General features: G+C 38.7%; 1 protein-coding gene across 1 annotated transcript; it reads right to left on the bottom strand.

The window, feature by feature from the left end:
- Positions 1–1,605: 1,605 nt before the first annotated feature.
- kbtbd8 (kelch repeat and BTB (POZ) domain containing 8) lies at positions 1,606–11,149 on the bottom strand. Its single transcript, XM_004545304.4, has 5 exons — positions 11,057–11,149; positions 5,185–5,392; positions 4,754–5,060; positions 3,440–4,259; positions 1,606–3,271 (listed from the first exon to the last, which is right to left on the bottom strand). The coding sequence occupies exons 1-5, from the start codon at positions 11,070–11,072 to the stop codon at positions 2,808–2,810; spliced, it is 1,815 nt and encodes a 604-aa protein (XP_004545361.1). The 5' UTR covers positions 11,073–11,149; the 3' UTR covers positions 1,606–2,807.
- Positions 11,150–14,913: the final 3,764 nt, after the last annotated feature.

A 14,913-nucleotide genomic window follows, 5' to 3' on the forward strand; every position in this document is an offset into this window, starting at 1 on the left:
ATGACCTGGCATAGCTTTCCACTATCTGTGACACAGCAGCTACAGTATAAGTATCAGAGAAGTTCAAGGTAGGAAACATTTTTAGGATCAAATATATCACAGTGGAACACAACAATATACAATTGAGGTCCAAAGGCCTCAGTCACTTGAAAGTTAAAAATAAACAGAATAAAAATAAAACATTTCACTTTTAATAGTTTTATTTTCAAATTATGTGCAAGGTGAATTTCACAGTTGAGCTCAACAACCACTATAACCTGAAACCCAAAAAAACCAAAAAAAAAACCCAACAGAAAAATAAATGGATTAAAAAGACACAATGGAATAGCACCCATAGGTGATGCATGAAGATGACCAGAACGAGCTGTGTTTGGCCGCACAGGGCAGCCAACTCTTAGGAGAAAGCAGGTTTTATAGCTTTGTGTATTACATGACTGGTGTTTGAAATATGTTGTAACAATGCAGTTACTTCAACTGTAATGCTTAGTTTCAGTGAGATGTTCCAAAGATACTACTGTACTACGAGGTGGAGGGGGGCAAATCAAAATATATCACTCGTGCGGGTAATTTTTTTTTCCCCCTCAACAGAACAGGATTACTCTATTATAACTAAACAGATAATTATGTAAAGAAAAAACAAAACAGCCACTAGAGACAACAAAAAGAAATCACATCTATTTTTCAAGTTATAAAAGAAACTGAAGATAACTTTAAAAAACTGTGCAAGTACAGCAAATCTATAGTACAGTATATTACACATAACAAAAACAACTTAAATACAGTACTGGGTATCAGTAGAAATCCTGAGAGTTCTCCGTTCCTGGTTCGCAAATGGCTGTCTGTGGACAGTCGAGTGAAGCCCAGACCCACTCTGACCCTTTTTCGTGGGAAACATTGTTCAAGCTGGGTTGACTAGAAATCAGGTTAAAGTCAGTCAACAGTGAATCTTCTCTCGGAGAAGTTAATTATATCCTCAAGTCCTTAATGAATGCGACTTTTCCTGTATTAAATGCCAATGTAAATCTCTTAAGATGATTGCTATATGGTTGCTAAAATGTTTTCACTTAATAGGAGGGCACTCTTTGCTTAGATAAAATACACAAGAAATGTGTAGTGCAATGATGAAACAGGAACCTGCGTGAGGAAACTGACGGCACTAAAAATGTCACACTTTGACAGCAAACGCCCTCCAGTGGTGGCGTTCTTCTGTACAAGATTGTCAAAAAAAAAAAAAAAACAGAAAAAAGCACCAGCGCCAAAAGTTTGTATCCTCTGTGATGACGTGTAAAGACGGATTCATAGCTTTACGAGGGTGCTTCGTAAAGTTTGCAGTTAAGGACCGCTGAAGTGGCGAATTATTCAGTGCAACGCTGAGTAAGACTTTTCAGATATTCTTCATCAGGAGGAACAGTTTTTGATTCTGATGCCCCTTTTTTTCTAGCTGCAGGCACATTGGCATCACAAAAGATCTCCACGAAAAATCCGCATCACTTCAGCCAACAGCCAAACAATCGTTATGGGTACTACTGATCTTCGCTAGCAGAGACGAGCACACAAAACAATTAATGCACTTTTAATAAGGTAATACAATGTAATATAGCCTAATCACAGTTCCAAGATTTATTGCTACCACAAAATCCGTTTCCAACTTCCACGACAACTATAGTAAGACCTCAAATGCTCTTTTGGCATTACGAGGAAGGCTATTGGAACCCTTTTTTTCAAGCGTTTAATAACCCGGTGTCAAAGAACAAACTCAGAGCTCAAACTCAGAGCAAACACTTGTTTATATCAACACAACGGCCTGAAATGTCCCTTTGCTCCTAATCAAAAATCTCTGAAGTTTCTGAGGTAAACCTGTTGGTCTGAATGAGCCACTTAGTGTTGCAACAAATTTGACTCCGTCCTTGTTTCTCCAATGTGGAGAGTGAATATTCTAACATTTCACTTAATGGATGCCAACTCAAAGCAGGAAAAAAAAAAAGTCTGGAAGCCGCACATAGTGTATGTTTGACACACTGACACCTGTGGAGGAAGAGTGGGCAATAAAAAGTTACCATTTAACTTTCAACCTTTAAAAACACTAATGTCAATCACAAGCACACTTCAAATTAAAACTTGCATATGAAATAAACTGAAGAGAGGCATAAACGCAGAACAGGAAAAAAATCCACACAAACCTCAGAGCCAGCAATCTACTAATGACCTAAGGTACTCATCTTACCCGTATGAATATATCGTTTATATGACTATTTGTATATTTCTATATCTATATAGAGTTTCACTTTATGCTGACACATAGCATCCATATCTCCAGAGGCAACACCCTCAGTTCCATGCTTATCATTTGTAAAAATTCATACACACATTAATCAGCCACAACAGTAAAACCATTTACAGATAGCACTAATACAACCCAATCCACAGAGGCCCCACCCTGCAACTCAGGGGTTTTAACGTTGTGGCTGACTGGTGTATTTATGCACCTAACACAAAAATAGAACAACATGGCTCGACAACAAGCAAAAAAAAAAAAAAAATAGTATAATTGCACTTATGAGTCATTGTACGGTTTTGTTAAACAAGCCTCAGTGTGGGTAGTTGGTGCTTTCTTGAAGAAAAAAAAAATACTGCAATCTTTAAAAGCACCCCCATTTTGATCATTTTAAACCAGAAGTTGAACAACTTAAGACTTAACCAAAAATGGTGCATGTGGTGCAAACCCAAGGTAACACCAGGCACAAGGCAGGCAGGACCACACTATCCCCCCTCTGCCTCAGAGATGGGGTCCACAAAATTCAAATACCTCAAAGCACTTTCTGGAGACACTGTGGATAAAGTTTGGCCACCACGCATTCAAAATGGCGGCCCAAATCCCAGAGGCGATCGGGTGTCTCATAGACTTTGGTCCATACATCTGCCTCATCGTCATACTGGTAAAGGGAGTTCTTCCTGCTAGTGCGAAACACATGCTCCTCCACCATGACTTGTGTAGCTCGTACAAACAGGTGTAGCTTGCCTTGCAGCAGCATGGCCTTGATATACGGGCTTGTGGCTTGGTCAAAGGGTAGATCTTTCTTGCGGCTCCATGTGTTCTTCTCAATGTCGTAGACCTCCACAGTAAAAGTACGCTGGTGGTTTCTGCAGATCCCAGCTATGTAGTAGATGCAGTTTTTATACAAGGCAGCCAGACCCTGACTCCGAGGGACACTCATTGGCGCCAGATGACTCCAATAGTCCTTACGGGGATCATAGCAGAAGAAATATTCACCTGTGCGAAACAAAGAGACAGAGTTATGATCAGATGCATTTAAATGGTTTTCATATGCAGTATGTCTGTTGTATTAATATCACTTTATTTACATATTTTGTACAGATAAAAACAAACAAACAAAAAAAACATAATTGCATAAGTTCCCCTGAGCACAGAAAGACTCACCTTGGAGGACGTAGATACGGTCTTTGTACTCTACAGCACTGTGAAACTCCATGGCCACTGGCATTGGACTGACTGCAGTCCAACAGTTGTCTCTGGCATCATAGCACTCTACTGATTTTAGTGCATTTCGCCCATCACCTTCATAAACACGGCCTCCCAGTGCATACAGCTTCCCGCAGCAGTGCACAAGCCTGCATCCAATTCGGGCTCTCAGAAGAGGTGCACGTGGAAGCCATCGGTTGCCTGCATGCTCGTACTGCCAGAAGTCACTCTCTGCTCGATGGTCTATGGACACCTCGCTGTTACTCGGACGGTACCCACCAGCAATGTAGATGTCATTTTCTGGGGACACCAAGATGCCAACCTCCCGGAGATCATTAGGTGGTTTGCAGAGTTTGAACACCCTTCCTGTCGCCGTGTCCAGACAAGGCACCGTCTGCTTCTTACCTGAGTGTTTATGAGCAGCATCAAAGCAGATGACCATCTCAGAAGCAGTCATACCCAGGCGCTGTGGACAACCATTTGTGCCAGTGAGGCGAGCTTTGGCCTCAGCAGAGTCTGTTGAAAGGGAGAGGGCGCAAGCAAAGGGGGGAGGTATCCGATTGAGAAAGGCCTCATCCAGCAAGGGCAGACGGATACACTGGGAAAAAACCTCAGCTAGATGAGTTTCACGGCCAGACAGATCATGCTCTAGCCAGCGGACAATGCTCTCATAGACATGCTCTTCCTTTTCCACATTGAGGTCATCATTATTCAAAATGCTGACCAACTGCTCCTTGGTCATCTGGAGGAACTCTTGCTCCCGTGATACACACAAGAACTAAAACAAAAGAAGTTTTAGAGTTTCAGTTCAGACATTACAAAGTTCGGTGTCAATGTTGTTGACTGCCACTGTTCCAACAAAAATAAGACATTTGCCAAAAGCAGGAACTGTGTCACATTAAGTCTTTAAGCTCTTGATGAAGACCTGAAAGACTATAAAACAGTACTCTAAATTATTTATCAATTCCCCTGGCCACTAAACAAGGAATACATAAAAGTAGAAAAAGCCATAAACACAAAAAAGAAATAAAAAAAATTATATCAGTCGTCTACCAAATTATCATTACATATTAGTACCAACCAAGAAATTTAACACTCAGTACATCCTTAGTTTTTTGGCAGCCAAATGTCCTGGTCATAAAGAAAGCAGAACTACAAAAGTAGATACCACAACATGTCTAAAAATTGTGGTATAAAATAGCTGAAGGCATTCATTACATCACAGTCCAAAAGTAACGGTTAATAACCAATTTAGGCTTATGTTCAACTGACCTTCTTGCGGATATAATCCTGTGAGCGTTCCCTCAGTTCCTGGTGCCCATATGCATCAGCAAACATAAAGACTCCTATACAGTTCTGAGGGTCAAGTCGGCTGATCATGAACTGGGCACACTGGTCCTGCAGAGCAGGAATCTGGAAAATGCTGGCTGCAGTGAATAGGGCCTGGACATTAGACTCAGAGAGCGAGACCCTGGATGTGTAGGCATAATCTAGGACAAGGTGCATGGATTCAGATTCCACGCCAACAATTCGAACCTCACGCTGACTGCTCTCTGTAAGGCCACTGGTGAACATGGACCTAGAGGAACATTTGAAAAAACACAAATTATTTTATGATTATTATAAATTCTCATCTTAAAAACTGAGAAAGTTTATCAGAAAATCGTATTTTCTAGATACATATGCAGTGCTTAATTTCCTACCTAAAATATGGGCTGATTGCAGCAAGAACATTTCTGTGGCATGAGAAAGTCTTGCCATGGTCCACTTCTACAACGATGTCTGTGAGCTGTGCTTCATCGTACAAGGCTTTGAGCTGCTGCAGGATGTTACAAGCATGAACAGCATCTACCCCATTGTAGTTGGTGATTGGAAGCGTCCCATTTTGTACTTGTAACAGCTTCCCTACCTCTGAACAAGAGCAGAAACAGAAAAAAATATTATTATCATCTCACTTTAATTTTTTCAGTCAACTCTAAACACATGTATAACTGACATGAAAACACAAAATGCTTCATGTATATACCAAAGAGCCCCAAAAATTAAGGAAATGCTGCAGAAAAAAAAACTGCCTCACAGACACTCTAGATATGCAAGCTCTAGTTTGCTACAAACGAATATCACATGCAGTATGCCAACAAAATATACTGTAAGAGAAGAATAAAGACAGTGCACGAGGTATGAGTATTTAAAGCACTTTAATCTCAGTATCTTTAGTTGTTTTGACGAATGCAAAGTGTCAATTTTGAGAATGAATCAGAAAAGAAAAAAAACCCCAGATCCCTTTGACTGAGTTAGCATAAGACATAGGTCAGGTCAGGTCCTGAGGATGTCTAATGACAGGTACCTGAGGTTACCTGGGGACACAAGATCAGGAGAGTTGTAAACAGGTTGCAAAACCACACATAATCACATAATAATGATAATTACTAAATTCTTTAAACAGTAATACAGCGTACATAGTCAACAGTGCTCTGGTTTAAACACTCATTTATGTAGAAAGATTTTTTAAATTAAAAATTAATAGATTATTACAGAAGAAAGGACTTAAATATGATGTTAACATACCTGACAATAGCAGCCACAGCTTCTGATCTGGAGCTACCAATTCTTCTGAAGTTTTTGTTTAGCTGCCAGTGTAGAGCTCTGTACCATTTGCCTATTCAGTTTATACAATGTGCATTTTTAATACTTAACTGCTATATAGTCATTTGGAAGAGCATCAATACCAACAGTACCGTCTTCAGCCCATCCAGCTGACACACAATTTTACAAACCAGCTGCAGACAAGCAGCCATGCTTCCCTCATTAGCGGCTGAACACATGAAAAACGCGAGTATGTCTGTGGTCTGGAGGTATTATAAAGTTGATGACAACAACATTGCCATTGTGAGATATGTAAACTTGGAAAAGCGACCCACTTCAGTACTGGAAAGAACATGCTAATCAGCTTCCCAGTATCGACCCAGTTGCAACCCAGTATCTCATGCCCCCTTTAGCTCTGTGGACAGTGAGAGCCTTTTTAGTGCCGTTGCAAACGTCCTTGATGAGAACAGAAACAGGCTCAAACCTGACAAGGTAGAGATATTAGTTTTCATTAAGAGAAACATACTATATTTTCTGCAAAACTTACTACTGTGATGACAGTAAGAGTTAGGAGTGCAGTTCCTAAAAGCACATTACTGGCTTTGCAAACACTGTGGATCTTTTATTTTTTTATTTGTTTACATGCCTGCCGGATATTTTAAGTTGAGGTGCTATTTGTTTTTATATTAGACTTTTTTTTAATATTTACTGTGCACTAAAGTCCATAAGTGAAGAATTTATTTTATTTATTACTTGATTGTTCAAGCTACCTCACAAAAGTGCTGTGTTTGTTAACAGAGCTGTTAAATGTTAAAATAAGGTGAATTAAATAAAAAAATGAGGAACATCCAGGATCTGTTTGTTCGCTCTTCTTTATTCTTTTTTTTATGTATTATAGAAGTATCGGATCGGGACTCGGTATAGGTAGACACTTAAAATCAAATGACTCGGACTCTGACTCTATGGCAAAAAAACATGATCGGGACATCCCTAACATGAACAGTAGTTTAATCTTCACAACACTGAACATCTCTTAAGATAAATGTTAAGAGGTAATTTAAGTTCCCATCAGCAACATCAAAGTATTAAACATTTATCATGAATATTAACCTTGTAGCCACACACATCACCACTAACTATTAGCATTTACATAAGAAAGGCACTAGCTGTGCGTTAAGTTATCATTAAGGTAATGGCTAGCCAATATGACTAATAATAAAAAGATAACATTAATGTAGCAGGTAAGCAGCAAATGTAATCAGTCCTGCTCATGTGTAATGTTATAATAGGCAGTGTTAGTTAAAGGTGTCTATATAAAGTGTATATAGGCAGTGTGAAGTGTTTGAACTGTTTCTGCAGCTAGACAGCAACAGCAGCAGTTAGAACCTAGCAGACTAACTCTACTTGATCAGCAACAAAAATATAGTGCCAAGTCAAAAGAAGCAAAGCACAATTTCAGACAATCTTAAAATATCTGTCATATTTTATTGTGGGGTTTTTGCACTAAGTTCAATAATATAGAAACAGTGTTATCATTGATGTTACAGTTTGTATTGTTGTCAGTTTTTTCATTTCATTTTCTTTCTCCACTGGCATTGAAGATGGGATTTTCTTAGACAGTGCTATTGAGTTTGAATTTCTAGTATCATAACTACTCTATAAAGCACACAGCCTCTAACCCACTGCCTAAGAGATTTCAAAATATCTGAATTTCCTTAGTGTTAGAGCTGGGCGATAGAACGATAACGATATGTATCGCGATATAACTTTTACTCGATAGAGAAATTAAGCTATCGCGATAGACCTCGCCGCTCTTGTCCTCAAAAAAAAAAAAAAGTCAGCCAATCCAAATTAAGTAGCGCAGAGCCGAACCAATCACAGCCGCAGCGTCACGTCGCGTGACTTGTTACGTACAGCACAAGTGCCAAGCCCCACATGTGTATTTGTTTGGGAAGCAGCCAGCGGGTAATGGAGGAAATGAGTGTGCCGACTAGAAAAATCAACCGAGCGTGACCGAAGAGAAAACAGATGATGGTTCCAACGCCGGAGAGATTGTCAAACGGAAGAGCCATAGAAGTTCCGTAGTGTGAAGGTATTTCGGCTATTTCAAGTCTGACAAAAAACAGAGTAGCGTGCACTGTAAATTGTGCCGAAAGCAAGTCTGGAAATACAATAAACTGGTGCATGCGTCACACTGTGCGCCACGTTATTGTTTCGGTGAAATAAATTTCTACAATACTGTTACTGTTAATTCTACTCTCTGCAGTGTTTAAATGCTTACATATACACACAGTTACTGTCCGTCCACACATACGACTCTGTTCTGCTTCTATGCCCCAGCTTTGTTTACTTTTTCCCACCGAGGCTTCTAGACTTCTGATTGGCCAATATTTCTGCACGGTTAGGAATCTAGCGCCACCTGCTGCTTTGGCATGTTCATAGCAGCGTTTTCCTTCATTTCTGCCTTTATGTGTGGACGGGATTATTTTTTAAAACGAAAACGGAAAATCTCCATTTTCAAAAATACCCGTGTACGTGTGGACGTAGCCTCAGTCTCTGACTGGAAGCGCTAATTCGTCATTCGGCTTTTGTCAGACTAAAGTAACTGTTAAAACTGTTTGAAAAGCTCAGCTATACAACAAGGAGAGATTGAGAATTTCCTTTTAGTTCTCAGTTTATTTGATATTGACAAAAGTTAGTCAGTTTTGTCTGTTCTTCTGTAAAACAAACTAAGATTTATTTTTAGAATTAATATTTTGTTTCTAAGTGGAATTGACAATTTAGTCTGTTTTGTTTGTTCTATTTTGAAACTTAAACGCTTTAGCGGCTGCCTTTTGTGTAGTTTGCAATATTTGCCTTTATTTATCTGAAAAAGTCTCATGTTCCTTAAGTACATCTACCCTGTTGAACTTATTATGGGAAATAAATATTTAAATAAAAACAAGCTGCTGATTATTTCACATTTTACTTGTGAGCAACGGCACATTTAAATCTTACAAATATAGTTATTTGGCTTATATCGTGATAGATATCGTTATCGCCTGAAATGAAAAAAAACATATCGTGATATGAAAAAAATCTCATATCGCCCAGCTCTACTTAGTGTAGATGACTAGAGTGTAAATACAAGAGTTTCTGTGATCTTACTCAATCCCTATGTTTCACAAACTTTTAAGCAACACTTACTTGGAGATTATTTTAGACATTGTAGGTAAATATTGTTACTTTTCTAACATAAAAATCTTCAAAAGAAATACAAAACCTTCTAATTATTTTATATTATAAAGCAATTTCCAGCTGCTCCCTTGTCACAGGGGGCCACCAAAGTGGGTAGCTTCACATGTTTCTAAGCTGGATGCCCTTCCGGCCCCCAAGGGGATTTATGCCTCCTTCTGGGATTAAACTGAGGATCTTTTACTTGTGCTATGATATACATGATATGATATACAGTTTTATTTTGGATTTTAAAGACATTCAAATATATAAGGAAATAAACTCAAATGACAAAGAAATGTGCATTACATGAAATAAAAATTAATCAAAGCCCAAACTGGAGTACAAAGAAGTATGCACATGCTTATGCGTACCCCATGTTCAACACTGCCAATTTAGCAGGATCATCATTGTGGTACCCTCATATACATGCATACACTTGACCCACATTCATATTAGCATAAATATGAACCAATACATCTTTATACAAACATTAATTACATATTATTTAAAAAAAAAAAGTCAACTGAATAAAGCTTGAACATTGCAGTTGTTCCATAAATGAAAATACAAAAAACAGCAAAACTGAGGGATAGTTTTTGTTAGGTAAATCTCTAAACCACTATACTATGGAGCCACACATTCTTTTTATAGTGTAATAACATAAATAAAGTGTGGAGTGTGTGAAAACCTGATGACCAAATTTTAAGGATGTATGCCACCTAGATTAAAGGTCCAGATATAATGACTGATACAGCTGTATAAATATAACTATTTCCTGCGCTATATTTGCTTGTTTCTAAACTTGTACCGAGAGATTGTTCCCTTTCTCTTATACTGAATGAAAGCAGCAGGACAATACATGAGCCTAGAAACTCGTGAGTACAGCAGTGCTGCCCTTATAAGCGTACACAAAGTGAACGTCTTTCTTATCACATGTGTTATATCAAGTTATAAAAGTGGCACACCAACTTTATGACTGCTGTAAAGCTTCACTTTGACTTATACGGTATACAAACTTACAACAAATGTCTCGGGTGTGCAATGCTGACAGGACAAAGACTCTCGGTGGGTAAATAGAAAACTACTATCACACCAGGTGGTAGCTAGCTTGCTAACATCTCTCATCGCTGCCCTGTGCCTGCAGTAACGGTCTGGTTAGCTAATAAGACTGAAAACAAACTTGAAGAATAGACACTAATGAAGAGCGACGCTGTACACAACTTCGCCTGAATGCTTGTGTTTCATAAAATACAGTAATGCTCGCGGTTGGCTTAGCTAGTTGAGGAGCAAGCTTAACTTTTAGCAGACAGCTAGACACCAAGCTAATGCTAGCAAAGCTTTCTTTGACACAACATTGCGAGATATAAATGGCGACAAAAATCTGAAGTGTTTTAAGTGTTGACGTCTTCATCTTATAGAAGCATAAGAGTGTGTAGCGCAATGTCTAGTGTATTCGTTTGATGACTATAGCCATTACTACAACTTGTCTAACCTTTGTCTCTTGTCATAAACAAGTGTTTACACAGTCAGCTGTGGCAGCGAGCTAACCGGCCGAAAGTTAGCCACACAGCTAACGTTAGCTACATAGCCGGGCTAACGACAGCCAACAGTTTTGAGGAGTCGTTTAGAACCTGACCTTATTTAATGAAACTGCAACATGTCAAGACCCCTTCGTTTAATCTGTAAAGCTACGCCTGGTGAACACATAAACTTACATATTCTAACTTTAAAAAGCAATATTTAAGTACACAAAACAATGAAGATTTTGCTAACCTCCACTGGCAGCCATTCTCTCCAGTCTGTCTCAGAGCAGACCGACAGAAACGTCAAATGAGTGCAGAGCGGAGCCCCGGAAACAAGGAACAGCCAATCGCAAGAGGAGAACGGATCTCAGAGCCAATCATTTTCCTTTTTTCTGAAATAGGAAAAAGTTAATACTGCATGGATAAATTACACACAGGGCACTCGGTTAGAGCCAACCAAAAGAAGTCAAATCAGCAGTATCTAAACAGGTGCATCCAAAGCAGAGGTTGTTTTCATATATTGGTGGGAACAGTGGAGGTAGACATAAGTTCACCTGCAGGCAAAAGGCTAACTGCACATGGGGATAAACACATTACAGTAGCGTCTTATTCTACAATGTACAACATGCTTTTTTGGTTTGCAGAAGAGTGCTGTTATTGATTTATAGCGCTGAAATGAAAGCTATTTAGACTTCATATAAATAGTGCAACATGAACGCTGAAAAAATAGATGAGTATTTTTTCAGTGTAATATAATAAGAAAAAACATTGCATGCCATATAAAAATATTGTACGCATCAATTATATTATATCGACATAGATTAATATTGCTGGAAAATATATTTTTAAATAGCAAAGATAATAATGCATTTTACTATAACAAGTGTAGGCAAAAGACTCCACATTCTTGACAACCATGTGGTGACACATGTTAAGAGCCATAACCAAGATGTTTTGTGGATTGTGGCATCCTTGCATTTAGCCAGCAGGATGGACACATTTATGTTATGTTCCAATGCAGATCTTGTAGTAACATATGCCATAGGAGGCAAATGTTCAAATCAGCGTGACAGCGTATATTTTGAAGGTTAATCAACATTCATTGTGACTGCATGCCTAATTCTAGACATATGATCTGTTTCTAGTACTTCAATATCTTGGGGGAAAAGTCTAAACACCAATGAAACACCCTACAATCCAGTGTTGCATTACCTTTATTGTCTTAATAAATAGTAAATCTGCTGTTAAATTGCATGTCAGTGATGGGGGCCACACGACTTTGTTAGTAGATAATCCCTTGCACCTCACATGCAACCCTATGTAAAATACATTATCAGTAACAAATACTTTGTTACTGTACAGAGCAGTATCTGTACTTAACATAAGGTTTGTTTCTGACCAGCTTTTTTACTTCCTTCGTTTTTAGACAAATATCTCCTTTCTACTCCTTACATTTTCATTACTTGTTTATTACTGTAGGTTAAAGACATTTGTGGGCAGTTATTATTTCATGTCACTGCACACCTTCAAGTTGATTTGAATCTGAACAGAGGGAACAATAACACACAGAAGACAATTTCTGGTGTATCTATCACCAGTTATCAGGATTTGTGATATGGTAACTATAAAATAAAGAAATGTCCTGTTTTGCAAGTTCCCTTATGATCTGCAGCATAGCACCTACTCTGTGTTTGATACTTAATCAATCTAATCCAGTCCTTTGTGGCCACTTAAAATATGTTTATAGAGCTGTGATGTTAAACAAATTTCCCACGTGTGGGACTAATAAAGGTTATCTTATCTTATCTTATCTTATATTTGTTGCCATTTCTGCTGCCCTCTTTTTCCTCTTACCTGGATACGTAAAGGATATTTAAAAGTCAAAAATTGATTGCAAATTCTACTTTGTGATACGAATAATCTTTCATTGATTTCAAATGCAGATTTCAAACAGGTAAACAAATATAAAAAACACACACAAACTGTCTTTCTGTGCAGTTTCTAACTAAATGTATAGTTGCTGTAACTTCACTCACAGATGGAGATGGGGTTGAAAGAAAGACACGACAGGAGAAGAAGAAGAGATTGTTATTAAAGGGTAAGACTGCTCAGTGACATTTGATAGTCTAGAAGGTTAAAGCTTCTGTAATGTGACATTTTTTGGATGTTGGATCTATACCTGATGTGCTGCTGGATTTCTATTTCATATTGTGAAATATCTTGCAAAACAAAGTGAAGTGTACCTTATCCAAGAGTAGCAGAAATCCAATTAAATTTAAGGCGATGATGCTGATTATACCAGCTTGATACTGCTGGTAGCTGCGGCAACATAACATATTTTTATGTCTGGTTAAATTGACAAAAGCAGTGAATCTCAGAGCAGCAACAACATAAGTCAGCATCACAAGTCACAGCCTGTACACAAACTGTACAGGCGCTCACAATGCCAATCTTAGGAACCTGCTGACTCACTTTAACCTGTGACTGTACAAATTTTTCTGTTCAATGCATTTTTAAAAAATTCTCTTGGTTTTTCTCTGCTTATGTTCAGCATACATTGATTTGATTCATTAGAATTAGAATTTTAGTTGAAATACTTCCCATGTATTAATATTATTTTATTAATATGACACAAGGTTTAGTCTGCTTTGCAGAGAAAAACACCTGGTAGAAACGTCCTCAAAGAGCTACTTTTTACTTTTACATTCGAGTACATTTCAGTGTCTATACTTTACTGAAGTGACAAATATTTGTACTTTTGCTACCTCTGTACGTAAGTTAACATTCATGTTAAATTATCTTATTTTACCAATTTTGGGAAGGTGCTCCTGCTGCTGGCCTGGATTGAGCCAAAGACTGATTGTATCCTCTGTGAAATCCCTGGTTCACGCCAAGGCCATATGCTTCCATGTGTGAAACCTTCTAAAATAATGACTTCTATTTATGGTTAACCTGCCTTTGCCTTATGTGCTGTCTCTTGGCCTCAGTGAAATGATGCCGACCAATCTTGTTACTGTGTGTACGTGTTCTAAGCACAGTTTAGAGCTCAGTACTCAGTATTTCTCATGTATTTAAATAGCCAAGAAACATGGCTGCCGGGTCAGAGAAACAGGTGCTCACGATGTCACAAAAGCATGATGATGAAATGGCTTCAGGTTATTGCCACAGTTGTCCTCATACACCGCACTCAGTCAGTAACTGCAGAGTCCCAACACCTTGTAAATGATGCTCTAGGAACTTCTTCAAGATCTTTATCTGTCCTGAAAATGTTCTCCAGCTATTTTTTTGAGCATGTCCTTCGTGGTTGCCAGGTGCTGAAGAACTTGCAGGAAAGCTAACTGTATGTGAAACAGTGGAAATGTTGTGCTGTCGGTCAGTTACTACATCACACCTTGGGAGCAGGTAATTGTTAGGTTGAGGTTCATGAGCTTCATCTCCTCCAAAAAACACCACCACTGCCCTGTAGACATCCAACCAGCTAATGAAGGCTGCTCCCCTACACCCTGAGGTGCAGGCAGGACTCTCCCAACACTCAACCACTAACTAAAAGCTACATCTTTGCTCATTTTACTTTCTTTTCATTTGCTTTCTGAGAGCAGAAGGTCCTTCAGTGGGTCCACCTCTCATTGCTCTAAGGCCAGACACACAAACCCATACCTCAGCAGCCTGCTCTCATCGCACCCCCCACTCGCTGACCCATTTTTACCCTTTGACATTTCCTGCTCACACATGGTCACATGTACTTTGTTCCCACTCTCCATCTCATCTTCACTCCTATAACTTTGAGTGCTGAAAGGCTGTGAAAGGCTGGAAGAAAACTACATACAGATTCATGGATAGGTTATCTTACCATTTCCTAGTCTGCATGCAGTACACATTCACATCTGAATGCCACTTGAGTTCAAGACATACATTTCAAGCACTTTGACACATTGAAAAATACATTGTCATTGTCAGATTCTGTACATTGTCTTCTTTTAGATGTGGTCATTGAGCTTAACATTGAGGGAAAGAAGGCCCTTTTCACTTTCTTACTACTCTTGTCCAGTCGTCTATCAGCCTGTTCTGTCTGTGTCCCTTTTTTTTCAGTTCGCCCCTCCTTCCCAT

This window comes from Maylandia zebra, linkage group LG5, assembly GCF_041146795.1.
Source record: "Maylandia zebra isolate NMK-2024a linkage group LG5, Mzebra_GT3a, whole genome shotgun sequence".
Classification (NCBI taxonomy): domain Eukaryota; kingdom Metazoa; phylum Chordata; class Actinopteri; order Cichliformes; family Cichlidae; genus Maylandia; species Maylandia zebra.